The sequence below is a fragment of the Buteo buteo genome, chromosome 23 (assembly GCF_964188355.1).
Source record: "Buteo buteo chromosome 23, bButBut1.hap1.1, whole genome shotgun sequence".
Classification (NCBI taxonomy): Eukaryota; Metazoa; Chordata; class Aves; order Accipitriformes; family Accipitridae; genus Buteo; species Buteo buteo.
In genome coordinates this window covers 3226738-3244447 of record NC_134193.1, presented here as the reverse complement: position 1 = coordinate 3244447, position 17710 = coordinate 3226738, and the positions used below count along the sequence as shown (strand labels likewise).

At 47.9% G+C, this 17710-nt stretch overlaps 1 protein-coding gene across 10 annotated transcripts in view; it reads left to right on the top strand.

Annotated features, from left to right (window-relative positions):
* Positions 1 to 17710, top strand: part of NFASC (neurofascin) — a 56172-nt gene that overhangs the window by 36805 nt on the left and 1657 nt on the right. For 6 of the 10 annotated variants that reach the window (XM_075055062.1, XM_075055058.1, XM_075055063.1 and 3 more), the window contains 2 exons: positions 11334 to 11465; positions 12045 to 12114. In XM_075055062.1, the coding sequence (XP_074911163.1) occupies positions 11334 to 11465; positions 12045 to 12114 (202 nt within the window). Of the gene's footprint in view, positions 1 to 1744; positions 1967 to 4257; positions 4375 to 6305; positions 6462 to 11333; positions 11466 to 12044; positions 12115 to 17710 lie in introns of all 10 variants that reach the window. The other 4 variants (XM_075055055.1, XM_075055057.1, XM_075055056.1 and 1 more) reach the window with 2 other exon arrangements.

Below are 17710 nucleotides of genomic sequence, written 5' to 3'. Positions count from 1 at the left end.
AAGCCCTCCTTCAAGTAAACCGGGTGAAAAAAAAACGCAGAACAGCAAAACCCCCAGAAACCCTATTGCCATGGCTGGGTCAGGTCGGAGAGAGCTTTCCTACCCCACAAACACCCGAGGACAAAGCCGTGCCGTTTCCCACCCAGGCCGGGTCCCCTCCCTGTCACCACCATCTCTCGCCCGCGGCCGGACCTCCCCACTCCCCCCCCCAGCCCCTCGCCCACCCGTGGGGCAGCGGGTGCTTTATTTCGGTGGCTGCACTGGTGCATGAGGCTGGCTGCGATGCTGCGTTGGTACCGCGGCAGAGAGAGGACGCGCTGCTCTCTGGGCACGCGTTGGGGTGGGCTGGTGTTTTTCGGGATGCGCTGGTAACTGTGGTTTTATTGCAGCTGCGGGCGGTAGGGACGATGGACTGAGCGACCTACTGCTCTTCTCTGCTTTTGGATCCGTGGGAGGGCTGAGGTTTCAGGGGTTAGCCCTCTTTGGGGGTGGACTTGGTGAAAAAGAAAGCCCTGGCTTGGTTCCGGGACACCTTTTAAAGTACTTTCCGAGAGCTATTCTTGTTTGTGGGTGATATTTAAAATAGCCGGTTTCATTTGCCTAATGGGGATTTGTAATCCCTTGATCTATAGTAAGAGTAAGTAAATATAATTTAATGCAAGCATCACAGGGTAAATCTCTGCCCACTTACCTTAGGCAGTTTAAGCAGCATTTCAGCTGCCTTTTCTGCTGGCAGGTTTTCAGGCCCAAGCCACTGCACTCCCCTTTGGTGGTGTTCAGGACCCTCTCAACCACGCTGCGGGGTGTGGGCGTAAAGTGCACATTTACCCCTTTGCTCTGGGGTGGACACAAGACAGCACAGGTGAGATGTGGACAGGGGCTATTTAGAAAACAAATTGCTCAGACTTTCCCCCTGGACAGCTTGGGGTGTGCCAACCCCTTTGTCCTAATTTAAATGTAAATTGTGAGGGGCAGTGATGGCAAAGTACCATCCATCACTCACCAACCAGCTAAAATCCACGTTAATGCTAAAGCCACTCCATCACCAGACTGCAGTATTAGTACAGAGACGAGCCAGGAAGGAAACAGCTGAGAAGCTGCAGGCTGAATTGGCAGCTCAAAAATGCTGGAGGTGTAGTCCAGGGACTGCTGAATTAATGTAATTGTGGCTTGCCTGGCCCACGACAAATGGGATTATTATGTTTTCTTAAGACATAAATCCCACTACTTATTTCAGGGAGCCCTGAGTGCTCTCAGCGCAGTTCTGCACGGGGGGGTATGATGAGGCGAGGACAGCCTGCCCTGTGCAGCCCCATCACTTTCCTCCTGCCTCGCCTTCTGTGCAATTTAAGCCCAGGGTGGTGGGAAGCACTGCCGGCAGAGCAAAGGCAAAAGAGAAGCAGGTCGTTCGGCCCTGGGAAAGGGATCAAACCGTGGGTGCAAGCGGTGGGTGCACGGGAGCAGCTTGCCGGGGGCAGCCCCCCGCTCGCTGCCCCTTTTCGCCCCCAGCATCGCTCCTTGCCCCTCGGCCAGGCACGTGGCCGTCCCCGCACGTGGATGGGAAAAGCGGTTCAGCCTCGTGTTTCCCGGTGCTGTTTGCTGCCTCCCTCCCCAGTCCCCCCACCCCTGCGCTGCGCTGCTCTGCTTTCTCTCGCGTGCCTGCACATCCAGCCATCGGGGATGGCGAGTGCAAGCCCCGAAGAGACATCGCCTCGTCTAAAAAGCCAGTATTTCCCTCTCCCAGCTGCAACCGGGTTGCCTCCAACTACAATCGGTCTAACCAGTACTACAACAACCCCAACTACCACCACCACCGACACAACTACCACAACTACCGACACAACTACCACCACCACCACAACTACCACCACTACTACAGCCGCCACCACTCTACCCGCCACCACCGCCGCAAGCACTACAACAGCTCCAGAGAGGGCTCCGGCAGCCACCACAAAGCAGGAGTTGGGTACTGCGCTTTCCTTTTCCTCTAACCCCTCTAACCCTACTGGGACCTTCCCCACATCTTGCTCAGAGCAAGGATTAGTAACGGGCGTAGGCAAAATTTAAGACATCCCATGCTCCGGGGACGGCTTTGCGAGGAGCCGGAGGTGGCACAGGCTCGGGAATCAAGGCGAACAAGCGGCTCCCGGCAATCTGGGGGTCTCTGTGCCACCCTCCTGGTCTCAGTCTCAGGGATAACACAGCCCTCCCCGGGGTGTCCCAATGCTGAATTAGCATCAGTGTTTGGGAAGGAGGCGGAAGACCCTGCAAAAAGCTCTCCAAAGTATTATCTTGTATCTTATTGCCATTAAAAAGGGGTTCTGTTACTATTATAGAAGATGTCACTTCAAATTTAGCACATCAACTGTTAGCTAAGAGACCTGTCATCATTTATATGAGTCTTTTGGTTTGTGCTACTGCTCTTTGCGATGTAACCTAGCCATAGCCCACAGGAGAGCTGGGGAAGTGTTTAAGTTAGAACACGCTGGTGTGTGCCAGGTATTTATCAGGTCAAGATGAACTCCTCATGTGATCAGCTAGATGGGATGATCAAACTCTGTGTCAGTGGAGGCTTATTCTCTACTATACGTGTTTTACTGATAGAGAGATGTATCTTGCTGAGCCTTGTTTTTAAAACACTACTATAATGGTATCTACAGTTAATAAGTAATTATGGATAGTTATAGTCAGGTTATTAAAAAATAAATCAAGCTAGTAGCAAAAGGGAATGCAATCAAAAGAATTCAGTTGTATAGCTGGATAGGATACACTCAAAAATGCAAGTGCAAAAGCTGCAGAAGTCTTTGTTAGCTCTTCATAAAGAGGGAAAGGAGATAGTCCTAATAATTAATATCAAAGTTGACACCCATTTAACTCAAGGAATTTGATTAAAGCAGTTCAGACCCCTCTGTTTATAGTCTTGCATAAGATTAGCTCAGGATGGTTAAAAAAAGCCACCAAAAACATATGCTGGGAGGAGCAGCCTCCACCTCAAACTCTGCAGCAAAACAGATTTGTGAATCAGCAGCCCATTTCGTGCTCTGTGCTGATTTGCTTGTTAAAGATGCAGACCTGAACTCAGAAATGTGAATTTGTGTTCCAGCTTGTGGCACCACACGCTTCCCCAGCCAGAGAAGCCTTACGCTGTGCAAAGCTGCTAACTGCACGGCAAGGGAAAGCATACAGGGAGCTGCACTGCCAAAACAAAATCATCTTAAAAACTGGTGCAAGAAATACAGATGCAGCTTCGTCACTACATATGAGGTCTTAGCCACGAAGCAAGATTGCTACGACAACACAGTCGTTATTTAAGCAACTACGTGGGAAAACGTTGCTACCTGAAAACAGGCAATTAAGTGACGAGGCACGCAGTGCCACAGAGCAGGGAGAAGGGACGGGAGGAAAATAGGAGCTGCAGAAGGAACCGTGCGTGTCCCGAACCACCCCGGGGACAGGAGGGAAGAGGCTGAGCCGTAATGTGGGCAGACAAGGCAACCGTGTGGCAGCACAGGTTGTATTTGTATGAGGGATTCTAGGTCACGTCCCCGACCCCACAGCGTCAGGTCCTTGCAATTTCCTAAAAGTCACATAGCTGGCCTCCTCCCAGGGACTGCAGTTATTAATCTGTGTTTTTTCAAACCAAAACCTGAGCTACACCCTGATGTAAATAATAAAACCAAGGTGTAACTTAGCCGACGTCACTTAAACACACACTAAACTAGTGGATTAGCTCTACTTCACTAGAAATGAAGTTCATCCGCTCTCCAAAGCAACGTCGACAATCCTTAACTTCAAAATCAGAAACGAGTGACTTCATTGCCCCACTGGCTGTCTCTAGACCCAGTAACATGACAATATTCTCTCCCAGTCTTTCCTTCTCGGTTGTGGCAGTGAGTCCGTGTGCACTCATGCACGTGTCTCCTGTGTCCATTTGGGCACAAGTTTAGTCAGGAGATTTCCCTGCTGACCGAAATCCTCAGGGATGTGCCACAGAAGTCTTCAGACTCCAAAGATAAGCTGAGTGCAGTTGGACTTAAACACCAATACACAATGAGCTTCTGCTACCAAACTTCCCTCCAAAGTTTAAGGTTAAGGATCTTGAAAGGAACAAATACATCCTTAGGCATGCTTGTAGGTTAAGATCAAAGCATTAACTTCAGGAATGATTTTGTAAGGTTTTACCAGCACCAGGTGCTAGATGAGGTCTCATTCGTGTATAATCCAAAATACTAACTCCTGTTCTAACCTGTCCACCAGCCACCAATGGATCGTCCATATGGGACATAAGAGCTATGGCTAATAGTAACTGGGCAAACATCACCTGGAGCCACAATTACTCTGCAGGAACTGACTTTGTGGTTAAGTATATCACCAGTAAGCATCAGATCGCGTGGGGACTCTACAGGGTGGTGATGCCATTAGAGATCCTGCCAGCTCCCATGGTTGCAACCTATTACTCGGTCTTAATTACTGTGCGTAGAATGACACTCTATGGCCACATGGAGGATGGGAGAGGAAAAGGCAGGTCACGGTCATGGCTGTTTAGAGTGCACCAGAGCTAATCCTGGTGATTCACAAGCAATTCCCCTCCTTGCACCAACTGCCGCGAGACGTTTATGAAACATAAATGAGCAAAGCTGTTTCATTTGTGAACTGTTCATTGAGCTGGGCTGTATGTGGTCACAATGTAAAGAGCCTTAAAAAAAAAATATCTCTATATATGAAAGGGGACGAAACTTCAAGGGAAAACAACTGAAACCTACATAAATTGGAGAGTAGTTTTAAACGCCCTTCAAAACGGGCTTCTTGAACCTGGAGTTGGCAGAATCATCTATGATCCCAAACCTCCTGTTGTATCGGATATCGTTGTCTCTTAAAATTGTAAGGCTACATACTTAGTCTGGAAACTCAAAGCCAGTATCTCTGGTTTTAGTACTTGTTTAGAAAGATGTTTACATATTGTTGGTTGGTTGTTGTTTTGGGTTTTTTTATAGATAGGCAGTGATGACTACTGCTTATCTCTGACTTTATTTCCCAGCCATTTCAGACCTCATATCATCTCGTATACTAGTCTTAAATCAGCATTTAAAATAAACCAACTAGGCGTAATCATTGACAGCAAACCACTTTTGGTCATTTACAACACAGCTTAAGAGATGACCTCGATTTCTCCTTGAAACAGTTTCTAACACACAGCCAGTGCCTGGTCTCGCTCCGCAGCCTGCAGGGCTTCGGTAGGCAGCGTGGGCTGGGCTATGCTCAGCCTTCCCCTTTTTAACTGGTTTCTGTAATTCAAGATATACATCAGCTTTCCAAGCCCTAAATGCCAAGTACTGCAGCTCCCAAACCACCTGCCACCAGCCCTGGATTTTCCCCATCCCTGGAAAACACAAAGCACAGGCGATGCCCTTCCAGAGCCCACTTGCTGAGTCTATGCTTGGGATGGGCTGCAGCAGCAGCAATGCCTTGGGATACCCTTATCAGGATCTGGCTGAGAGGGAGGAAATCTGAAAGATTTCAGCCCTTCCCAAACAGCCACAGCTCTCCTCCCTTTCTGGTGGCATTGGAAGCAAGCAGCACGCTTTTGGCCTCAAAGCCACATTTCTGCTTTCCCGCAGCACTGCCGAACTGGAATGCGCACACCTCCAGAACCACAAATCAAAGCCCCACTGCAGGCTTTCTTAGAATTCAGTGGTTTAATGCTCAGCATTAAGCTCATCAGCAAATGATTCCCAGCACAGTGCAAAGAACAGGTCATCCCTGGATAGAGCTTGGGAGCAACCAGCCCACGAGCATCCCTCCTTGAGCTGAAGGGCTGAACTCCTCTCGCCCTCCAGCTCATTCAAGGCTCCTTAACCTCCCAGCAAAACCGGTGCACAGGTACCACTCCCAAAAGCACAAAAATTGGCTCCTTTACTGAGTCCTGTAGCACCTCCATCCAGCTGAGCGGGACCAGGCAAATTTCAGATCTTTTGTGGTAAATACCCAAATATCCAGACCTGAGGCTGGGCAGATAAAGAACCTGTCAGGTCTTAAAGGTAGGGAGAGATCTGAATAGCTACCAGTATTTTTTCCAGTATGGCAGGCAGGGATACAGCAAAACCCACACCATATTCCTGCATCACTGATTTTCTTCTATTCTCAGTGAGTAATAATCACGAAGCCGTTAATAGCTCCTTGACCATCAAGCTGTATTATTTCTGCTCAGCGGCTAGGGATAGAATAATGCATTGCCTGCAGTGTCAACACGGTAATCTCTCCGAGCCTCCTGCGGCTGGGTTTGATGTGCGGTTTCTGTTTCTCAGGTAACAAGACAGAGAAATCTATCCCTGTTAAAGCTCAGACCCCTTCCTCTGTGCAGCTGGCGAATCTGACGCCGGGAATGATGTACAAGCTGTGGGTGTTCCCCATATGGTCTAGCCCCAGCGAACACTCGTACATAACCTTTACCACCAGCTCAGGTGAGACGGGCTTCAGCCCCGCCGCGGGGGCGCGTTTCCGAGGCATGTCGCATCCATCACCGCCGACGTCATTCGCGTGGTGGCGGGAGGTGGTTTGACCATGACTGCATGGAACAACCCTCATCCATCCCCCCGGCAGCTCTCCCACCTCTGCCCTTAACTAAAGAGCCACCCCCAGCGTCGCCGGGAGGTTGCTCGACATCGCGCAGAGGAGGGGAGCCCCAGGAGGGGATGGGGATCCCTTTGAAGGAAAGGCTCTTCAAGGAGAACGTGCTCGTGTTGTCATGCGGCTCCGCTTGAAGCCCCGCCACTGTCTGTTTGCACTTCCACGCGCGCGTTGCTCCTCTTGGTGATGGTGGTTGCTTTGGCCCCAGAGAACGTGCACGCGTCTGGCCCCAGGTTATGGCAGAGGGGCAGGTGGGGAGATATCGGTGATGGGATGCAAGCGAGGGGCAGGACCGGGAAGGGGAATGTGGTGTTCGCAGAAGACCTCGGTCAGAGTCACATGTGGCATATGCTTAGGGCTTTCCATCCTCCAGGTATGTTTCCTCTGGCAACTTCACATTTAATTGCACAAGCAATTTTCCAGGCTTAGCACCTGAGTGATTTTTACAGCTTTCTAATTATGGGCTTCCTACACTGCCCACCAAATGCCAGAGAAAAACCCTTACTGACTTCTACAGGCACTGAATCGGGCTTTATGCGTTTATAAAACTTCACTGTTCACACTCGATGAGTTTCAGTAAATCAAAACAGCCGTAACTTCCTTTGTATTCACCTGGGGGTTTTGCCGTAGGAATCTGTGCACAACGCTTGTCAAAGCATGGGTCTAAACACTCAGCTGAAAAACCAAGGAGCAAGCAACACTGGAGCAGCCCACATTGACAGATGTAGTAGGTAGAGGCTGTGATTTTCAAAGAACTAAAATTATTTTGCTCAGATCCAGCCGTGTAATGGAAAGCTCGAGCACTTACCAGCCTTTTTGCTGACAAGCGCAAAAGGAAAATGTAATTCACAGCAAGGGAGTGCTGCAGGGGGAGGTGGGGAGCAGCAGGTCTCCCCACACCCCCTACACACATCTTATTTGGTGTCCAAAAATTTGGTAAGCTGTAACGCCGCCGAGTAATTCTCTGACATACTAAGATGACACGGTGACAGATGGCAACTGCTGGTATTTCTGCATGTCTAATGCTGCCCAGCACTGAGAAATAACCAGCGAGTGCTGACCTTGGCTCTGTCCTACCTCTGCCCTGTGCTGAGGTCTGACGTGCAAACTGCTCCATCACCCTGTGATGTGGCCGAATCCACAGCACAGCAGCCCCTGGAACATGCTTGGCTTTGCAGAGAGCCGTGTTTTCAAAAAGAATTTATTTTCACCGGGGTTTTTCCCCCATTGCTCTGGTGCTGTACATGTGGCACAGTGCGGCTGCCTTGCCTTGGGAGTTTTCACAGCTTTGCTTTGGCAGGACTCGGCTCGCAGACACACAAACTGTCTGCAAGTTTCAAGTCCCTGCACTCCCAGCCTGTTCCTACATTGCAGAGGCTGATTCTGACCCCAGACAATAAAAGAGCTGATTTTTCAACTCGGACTCTCTCCAGAACAGCTCCAGCTGCAATGTTGCATCCCCAGTTTTGCTTCTGCTTCTGGACCCTCCCCAGACTCAAAAATAGCCACCAGCTCCGCAGCCCCACCAATACCACGCAACCCGTCTTTCTGGATAACTCTTTCCCAAACCGGACCCGCCTCTTCTTTTATCACCCGCTTTTCACCCACTTTGGGGTCTGGGGGGAGAGGGGCAGCCCCCTGCACAACAGACAGCAAGGGGCAGGGAATCATTAGAAAGAGGGGAAAAAAACACCCCCAGTATCCTTGGCTGATTGATGTTGGCAGTCTCGGCATATTTATTTTCTGTAATTGAGGGGTTCCAATGGATATTATTGTAGAGACTAAAGGATGGGGCCACCTTTGTCCCTGTGATAGAGGCCAAATGGTGACCTGAGCCCTATCACTGTGGGATGCACAGTTATCGCCGTCCCTGCATGCATAAATGCTGCAGATCCATTTCTTTGCTGGCTGGATACTGCTGACACAAGTGTTTAGCCCCCACTGACTATCATATGCTATCAGGAATGCTTCTGACAAAAAAAGCACTGTTCAGTTTTTTTTGTCAGTTTTGCTTTTTAATGTTTTCCGAATAGCTATTCTAAAGGTTTCTTCAGTTTGAGGGTAGATAAATAAGTAGTCCACCCACACTGTGGCTGCAGGACGCTGCCCTCCAACTTTGTTTCTGATTAACTGACAGCTCAATAACCCAACAGAGTTCCTTCCAGTAGTAAAGGACACTTCAAAACTACAAATATAGCTCAATACAAAGAGGTCTTCTAAATTAAAATTAAATAAATAAAAAAATAAATTCCCCAGCCTGTACAAACACTGGGAAGAAGATCATGCGAGGGTGGACCTAGTGAGACTTTACATACCCAACAGTCTGCTTTACAGAAAAAGACAAAAATTTTGCTGATCTTCTGTTGGTGGAACACAGTCAGCTTTGCTATTGGCATATAAACTATGATTGTTAGATAACATGTTTTCTGCCACAATAGTATAATTAATTTTTTTTAAAAAAGTCACTGCAGTTGCATTTCAAATCAATACCTCTTCGATTACGCAGCTGCTTTCCACCATTTCCCCTCAACATTGGCCTTACATTAAAGCAAATCAAAACATCCTGACAGCCACGTACTTCTTCTTCTCTTTCTCAACGCTGCAATGACAGTCACTCGTTTACTCTAAATACAAGATTGCTGTGACTATAATTTTGTCGTCATGTGTTGCTTTTTTGGGAAGGATGGCAATTATACCTCTACCTCGGCGATAGGCAATGCCACGATCCTACTGCAAGATCCCCTGGTGACTCGGTACTCAAAATCCTCCCTCCCTGTAAAACTCAGCCCAAATCCACATGGTAGCACAAACCCACCTCTCAGGCTGGTCTGGCATTTCATACTTTGGAGACCCCCTTTTCTCCCTTAGTGTTGGTTTCTGTAGAAATCCCATCTCATCAGGACTGCTAATACAATCTTTTTCCATTTCAAAGCTCTCCAGTAAAGCTTTCTTCCCCTTTCCTCCCCAAGCACTCTGCTAATTGAATCCAGTTCTCAGCTCCGCTCTGCTATAATCTCATTCTCTCCATTATAAAAAGTGCATCTTCAAGGACTATGTAGCTCAGGTTGTACTAAAGGTAAATATTAAATGTGGCAGCATTAGAGGGAAAAGCGGCAAAAGGGAGCCAAGGCACCATTAGGCAGCTACTTCCACCCGACTTCCCCAGGAGCTCGGTGCCGCTCACAAATACAGAGCGTTCAGGGTCCAACACAATTTCTTTAGCAAATGGTCCTCTTTCTTGTCGTTCTCCTCTGATCTGAATTCCCTTGTCACAGTTTGGCTGCAATTACCTACTGACAATGTGGCTTAGATTCCATCCTAAGAAAGCACCTCTTGGGTTCAATTTTGATGGAATAAGTACAGCTTACAGCCCTGAAATGGTGTGGGTTAGGAAAGTTTACCAATTTAACCCATTTTTAAAGTTGTTGCCTCTCTTACAAGAGCCTTTCATTCAGAATACCTTAACGGATGGCTATCTTTTATGTTTTCTTTGTAAGCACCACCTTGGTTTTCATCACATGGGCACCACAAAAGGTTGCTCGCTGCACTGTCCTGCCCATTTCAGGCAAACCCCTGCTAAATCCCAATTTGATCCCATCCAGCTCAGATCTCCCGCGCTCCTGCCAGGAATACCTATCTCTGTTTGCACTGCAGTCTGGTTAAATTTAGCCCCCCTGCTGCGCTGAAGGTTATTTTCTCCTCTGCTCTGTCTTGTTGAATACGAAGTGCATGTCAATGAGAGCCAGAAAATGGCAGCTTGTTGCTATTTATAGGACACAGATTTGTCTGTCTGACCGTGTATGGGAGCTGCAAACAAGAAGTCAGAGTACGTGAGGGAGGACACGGCAGTTAGGAGCCAGAGCGTTGTTTGGGGAACAAGACACCTCCTTGCTTGGTATTAATATAACAACATTCAATATAGCCTTGTGAGGGTGCTGGAAGCAGTGGTATAAAGAGCTTGCCCCAGGAGAAAAGACTTTCCCGTGCTATCAGACCACCTCTCAACTATCTGGGACCCATTTCTCAAAGAGCTGTTCCCACCTCCATATCCCCACTCGTGCATTGGCCAAGTCTTGGTGGGCTTCCAAAGTCCCCTCTTAGCCCTGGAGACCCCCTGTGACCACCCAAAGGCAGCAGAACCCTGTCGGTGGTGGCAGCGCAGCCAGAGGCGATGGGCAGTGCAGCTTGGGCAAGGCTGGCCCGCAGGATTCAGGTTTCTGCCAGCTCGAGGCTGTTAACGAGCCCTTGAGGGGCTCAGGATCCAGTGGTGCTGCTCAGCCTCACTGGACACCAGGGACCGGATCTGCTTTGGCACGTTTCTTTCAGACCTTCTCGCTTCCAGGGCGGTTTTCAGACACAGTAAATTAAAGATCAAATCTGTTACCCAGCTTCTTTTGCCATTATTTGCAATGCACCTTTCTCACTGGTCTGTGCTAGGTTTTACTTTATGTTGTGACCCTTCGCTGTTTGTAGCTCCTGCTAAAATGTTGAGCTGACCTACCACCACAAAAGAAAGAAAGAAAAAAAAAGCCACAGATCCCTGTGCTACAGTCTCAGATAACCTGGTCAATACACGCAAAGACACACAAATACAGAGCTAAAGATAATTTCTAAACCAGTGGATGTGTCTTACTCTTCATCTATTTCCCTCTGTGGTTCTGGTCTGTCCCTTACAGCTTTTTTTTTCCTTTCAATTTTCCTCCCAGCTTATACCAAGAACCACGTGGACATCGCAACGCAGGGCTGGTTCATCGGGCTGATGTGTGCCATAGCTCTCCTGGTCCTTATTCTGTTGATTGTCTGCTTCATTAAGAGGAGCAGAGGTGGGAAATACCCAGGTAAGAGCACTGCATGGCAGTCGTTTGTGCTCATGGTTTAAACATCTCCAGGCTTCTGGGGGCTAATCAAATTGTATTGCTCTCGGATAGATGCTTGTGATTACAAGGGCTTTTCTTTCTCTGTAGTAGGAACGCTATTATTAGTGGGAAGCATTTCAGTTAATTAAAGGTCGGGTGAGGGCTCTGTGCTGTGCAGGCTTCAGCCTGTGGAGCTGGACGCTCCTGCTACGCGTGATCCAACCTCTACTCTGCAAATTTGCTTGTCCTTATCTAGAAAAAGATCTTTTCAGGCAAAAATCGCATTAATTTTTGCAAAGCAAAGATAGGGCTTAAGAAAATTCCCAAATTAATACATCCTCTCTCGCTATCTGAAGCGCCTGTGCCCTGGTGCCACGACAGCAGCACTCTTTGCAAGCCCTCCCAGATGCAGGTTTTTTACCGAGTCAATGAAAAGCTGTACTTCACCCCGCAGGGATTTCACAAAGACAGCCTCAACGCCAGCTGCTGTTACTGTCTCGTAAAGCTTTTATCTTCTGTACTCCTTTTTAACGTGAGTGTCGGGGATGTGCTTGTTTACAGTACGAGACAATAAAGATGAGCATCTAAATCCCGAAGACAAGAACGTAGAAGATGGGTCGTTCGACTACAGGTATGCTTCCATCGGCATGCATACCCACACGACCACGTCTCCCCATCAGCCCCACTCCCGGCCATCACAGACCTCACCGCGCTACCCCTCCACATAACCGCAGCACCACGGTGCCACACAGCCTCTTAAATTATTTCTCCCACCTTCCTCCTCCTGCCTCCTTCCCTCTGCAAGTCCTCTACCAAAGGAAACATTTCCTGCCTAAATCCCTGGAAGAATAACCAGGCTGTGAGGGTGCTGCTAAGGTCTCCTACTTTTCCTGTCTCAGCCTGGGAGGACCAGTCCAGGCAGAGAGCTGGGACTCTGGCATCAGCTACCCGGGACACGGCTCTCGCCAGGCACAGATCAACCTTAATGACACTCCTAACACATACAAAAAAAAATTTAAAAACAACTCTGAAGCAGCCTGAGGATATTTCAGGTATATCATCCTTAGCTCAGCTTCTCTCCTACCCATAAAAGAGTATCCAGGGGAGAAATGCCCAAAGTTATGTTTGGATCAGCCCTGAAAGCATGCAGGAGTTCCGATGTGGGGGTCTGCCTGCATTCCAACTAAAGCTTTTCTGTGAGGTCCCCAGGCAAACCCTTCAGAAACACCCTTTGAGGGCTGCAGCGCAGCCTAGCAGCAGTTCTGCTAAAACGGCTCTGTTGTCCCCCCACCTCCGCTCAGCTGCTTTGATGCAAAATGGCATCCTTTGAAGAGCAGCAGCACCCATTTCTACTCCAGGAAAACTCCTAGGATATTTCAGAAAGGGGCAAGCGCTCTCCCAAGCCTGCTCACGCACAATGCAGCATTCACAGCTCTGCTGCTGTTAATGGTTGCCCCTAAGGAGCAGAAGCAGGTAACCATGTCAGGTCTCATTGGATTGCCCACACTTGACAGATGACGGGGATGTATTACAGCACACCCAGCTCGCCCTTTCAGCGCCTACAGTGGGCTTTGCTTTTCTTTAAAGAATTAAAATGCACCTTTCCATCTGAGCTGGATCCAAAGCCCAATTAGACTAGCAGGAATTTTTCTCCTGACTTCAAAACAGGGGTTAATTAAACCCCATGTCATTACTGATACTTCTAGCATTACAAATTGAAGTAGTAAAGATAGGAAGAATTTACAATTCAGTAAGGGATGTAACAAGACACACGTGTTCCGCCAAAGACTTTAAAGGAGGCAAAATGAATATATCTGCCTGCAGACAATACATAAATGGAAGTAGAACTGCAGCCCTCAATACGAACACATTTATATTGTTAGCAGCATGGTAACTCTCAATAGCGAGACTTTCTCCAAAGGATGTCATAAGCCCAAAGTTCCCCAGTCTTCTGATAGCGTGACACAGAATACAAATACACCCCAGCAGGAACCAGAATAAGCAGTATGTTGTAGGAAAAGGTCGCCATTCTTCGTTGCCCTAAACAACACCCAGGGCAATACCCTCCTCACCTCCCTGCAAAATTTGGTTATCACTTCTAGTGGTGGCAAGCCACACTGGGGCAATTACATTAAGTCCACATACAAATCACAGCCTGAGGACGTTCCCTTCAGATTCCTGGCTAGGACATAAAGAACAGCAGAGAAGAAATTAGCCCAGCCTGGTCCTGTTGCAGGCTTTGCCCCAGATCAAATGCATCTCTTCCCAGGCATGATTTTACAAGTGCAGGCAGTGCTCCTTGTACAGATACGAGCCATAACCATAACTGCATACTACACAGCTAGTGTCCATATTTTGATCAAAACAAGTCCCTTAATGCTCTGAGTCATGAGAGGGAACTTCTTGGTTCCCAAATTTGTGGGATGGTGTAAATACCATGTAACAAGCCTGAACCATCTTATCACCCAGGAGCTACCCACACACAACGCTACAGGCTCAGCTCCATCACCTGGATCTCAGGCAAGGTCTCCACAGCCGAGCTTCTGGCAGTACGCACCGATTTCAGAGATCTGCTTCTCAAGAGTCCGTTGAGGTGGTTGCAGTCAAGACCTCCTCAACCCCATCGCTCCTAAAGCAACTGCATTGCCAGGGACCACTTGCCTCGCACAGAAGGAAAACCAAGCTCTTGGCATGGCTGGCAGCATTGTGACAGTCAGCAATGCTGCAATTACTGCCCAAGCACCATCCAAGGGGCACTGCCTTCCAGGCAATGGGAAGGAATGGGGTGAATCCTTCACCCTACTACACAGCAGATTCTGCTTAGCTGAAGCTCAAACTTTTATTGACAGCCCCATTCCCAAAAGTTTGTAAGCTAAAGGCAGAGGTCAGTAGGAGGGCAACAACCAAGCTCCAAGATGCTCCTGCATATTCAATCACACAGTCCCATAGACCAGATGGGGAAAAAAAACCCAATCAAACAAGAACAACACAAAAAACACCCAACAACCCATAAACTTTGTCCCCTCCTTCTCAGGAACAACAGGTTTCCTGAGAGAAGTAATAGGAGGCTTCCCTCAAGGAGGCAGAAAGGAAGGTGAACCTGAAGGATTGATACGAAACGCTGTTGGCTGATTAAGATTCAAAATGATTGCGATGTTAGGCTCAAGGAGGGTAGCAATTAGTATTTCAAGCAAGGACAGGAATTGAGTTGACGTGAGTTCTTCATTGGTTTCCCTCCCCACCTCCACATAGCATGTCTGATATGCTCTCATCATATCTCACGTCCTTAATGCCCTGTGCATGCAACTTTCAAATCTCTGCAGCCTATAATTAAGAGATACTGTCACATCTTTCTGTTCCACTAACAGAATAATGGTTTTCCTGAGCAGAGGCTAAGCTGAGAAGCTTATTTTCAAAGCAGGAGACCATTATCCTTGGACAATGTTCTGTGCCAGTGACTGTGCCTCATTATACCAAATGTTTAAGCTGCACGTGGGGGAGTCGGCTGGAAACCCCGGCTGCTGGGAAGGAAAAGTTGACTGGTTTTAGCTTCTGGGCTCCAGTTCAGATTCAGGATAGTGTTCTGTGGCACAGGTTACACACCACGGGCAGTGCCAGCTTGCCTCGAATGGACCATCTCAGCAGACATCAAGACAGGAGGACACAGAGCCGTCCTCTGAGCCTAGCGAGGGGAGGAGAGGTCTGGCGAAGAAGCCTGGGGAGGTGTAGGCTTCTCAATAGATAACATGATACTGGTGCATGACTACATCATGGAGACCCAGCAGAAGGCTGGAAGGGAAACCGAGTGACCCATTCACTTGGCCCTTGTCCTGCTGCATGTCGGTCCCCGGCAGCGACCGCTGTTCCCTACAGCCACTCACTCATGGACTTCAACCACGAGCCCTTTTCGAACAGTCTGATGGCAAACAGACCACTTCCCACCTGCACCATCCACTGCTGCTCTGTATTAGCTTTCTTGGGGAAGCCAATGAGGCTCATCCAGCTCTGAACAATTACACTGGTTCCATTTGGTATAACGAGGCAATTAGCTCCATGAGGAATGCAGACATTTCTTTTTTGGTTTTTAGCACTGCCCCTGTAAATGCAGACCTCATCATATCTCTCTCTGATCAGGCTCTTTCTGCTTCTCTCTGTTTTATTCCCATTCTTTCTTCTCCTTTTCACCTGGTCTATCCACATGGACCATGAAGGTCTCTTGAAAGGTAGGACCACGTGCTGCCAGAAGTCCGGCACATTTAGCTCTTTTTATTTTCCTTCCTTCTAGCTATTTATTTCCTTATAGCTGAAACTATACCTTCCCCTCCCTATTCCCATGTACCTGCTTCCACCTAACACATTAAACAAGATCCCTCTAACTCCTGCTGGCATCAGGGGTACCCCCATGTCCAGCGAGTTGCATCTTGCTTGGAAATGCTCTGTGGGCTGGGGGCACCCCCGAGCACCAGCCAGGGCCCCCCCAGCCCCATGCTTGAGCAGCTGATCCCTCCTGGTGTAGCGGGACCGGCCAAGGGTTGGACCTGGGGATGATGCCCTCGGTGCATTCAGCCGGATGCCGGATACCCAGGGGATGGTGGCAAGGGACACGAGCGAAAAAACGCTAGATCCTAAACAATCTGCCCACTCTTTGTCTCAGTCCTGAAAATCCTCCCTCCGGCTCTAGCCTCCCCCTCATCTCAATGATTTATGCAACTCAGGACAACGTTTCCCAAATGGTTTTCATCTGGGTGCTCTGGTTCTCTAATGTACACATGAGCAAACCCCACAGAAATCCATTTTAACAGGGTTATAGCGCATCAAGATGTTGATAAATATCTGCTTCACCCTCCTAATGCACTAACAGGATAAACAGTACCGGAGAGAGGTAAAACCAGGGGGCAGGTTCGGGAAATGCATTGCCAGGGTGTTTGGTGCTGCAAACCCCCCATTAGGGAAAAATCTGGCTCTAGATGCAGCTTTAAATGAACCCCAAACCTTGGGAAAGAATATTGCAAAATAAAGGGATCTGGGTTTTGCCACTCTCTACTTGGCATTTATTGGGCTTTCTAACTGGCAGTCCTGCTTGCAGACTGAATTCTCTTCCTCCTCCCCCAGAAAGAAGCTGCTTTCAAAGCTAACAAGGTATTTTTTATTGTGATGCCAAGTTAACACAAGGCCTTAAATATTGGTTTTGTCTTATCACTTAATTCACAAAGTGCTGATATAAGGAAATACGTTAGAAAGCTGCGTGTTGTACTGTGGGATACCAAATTCCTCTCCCACTGTAGAGAGCTGATGCCATTAATTAAATGGCATGAGAGAGATTTAATGCCTTCCCCAGCTGAAGAGCATTTTGCTCCCTGGCCCAAGCAAAGTGTTTCTCATGCCTTTGCAGGAAGCAAACACCTTTGTGTGGACACCGACTATCAAGGGATGCAATCAAAGCCCAGTACTTTTACCGGTTTTAAGAAAAATAAAGGAACAGACTAGAGTGCCATGCTGGGGAGTGAGTCTGATGAGTCCCAAGCTAAAACAACAATAAAAAGACAGGAATGGAGGTGGGAGGACAAATGTTTAAGGTACATATGTGATACCTTTAGCAATATTACAGAATTTGCATGCTGGACATAAGATCAAACATGAACTAAGGACTGGTTGATATGAAAGTTAATTTTTATATATAGCAATCCACTCTCATCCTCCACGCAATGTTATCTGTATTTATGAGATACCAGCCCTTGCCCTCCAGAGAGAAAACAGCTTTTCCCTGGTTTTTTTTGTTAAAAGGGTTTCTTTAAAGGGTTGGTATTATTCCCCTGTGGGTCAGACTATTTATTTTTCAGTGACCTGGCTTAATCTTTCTAGTGAAAAAGAGAAAAGCATAAAGAATTGAGCAAACAAGCTTAGATGATCAGAAATAAGCTTGGAAAGGTAAATTCCCATGAGTTTTGGAAGCTGCACAGAACTTGGCATCCTATACATGCGCCCTCGCAGTGCTTTGAGAGTGCTCCCCATTGCATGTAGCTATCTAAACAGCCGAGTGTGTTTTTTGCAAGGAAATCTGGAAACAAGCCTCACTAAACCAGGTTACACCAAGGTTGGCTAAAATGCTAAGAGAAAGAAAGAATATAAGCAATGACAAGGAAAGGATATTTATAATGTACATCCAGTTGGACTGATCTAAGCATCGTATGTAACATAGGTTAAAAAAAATTGCTTTCTAAAAAGAA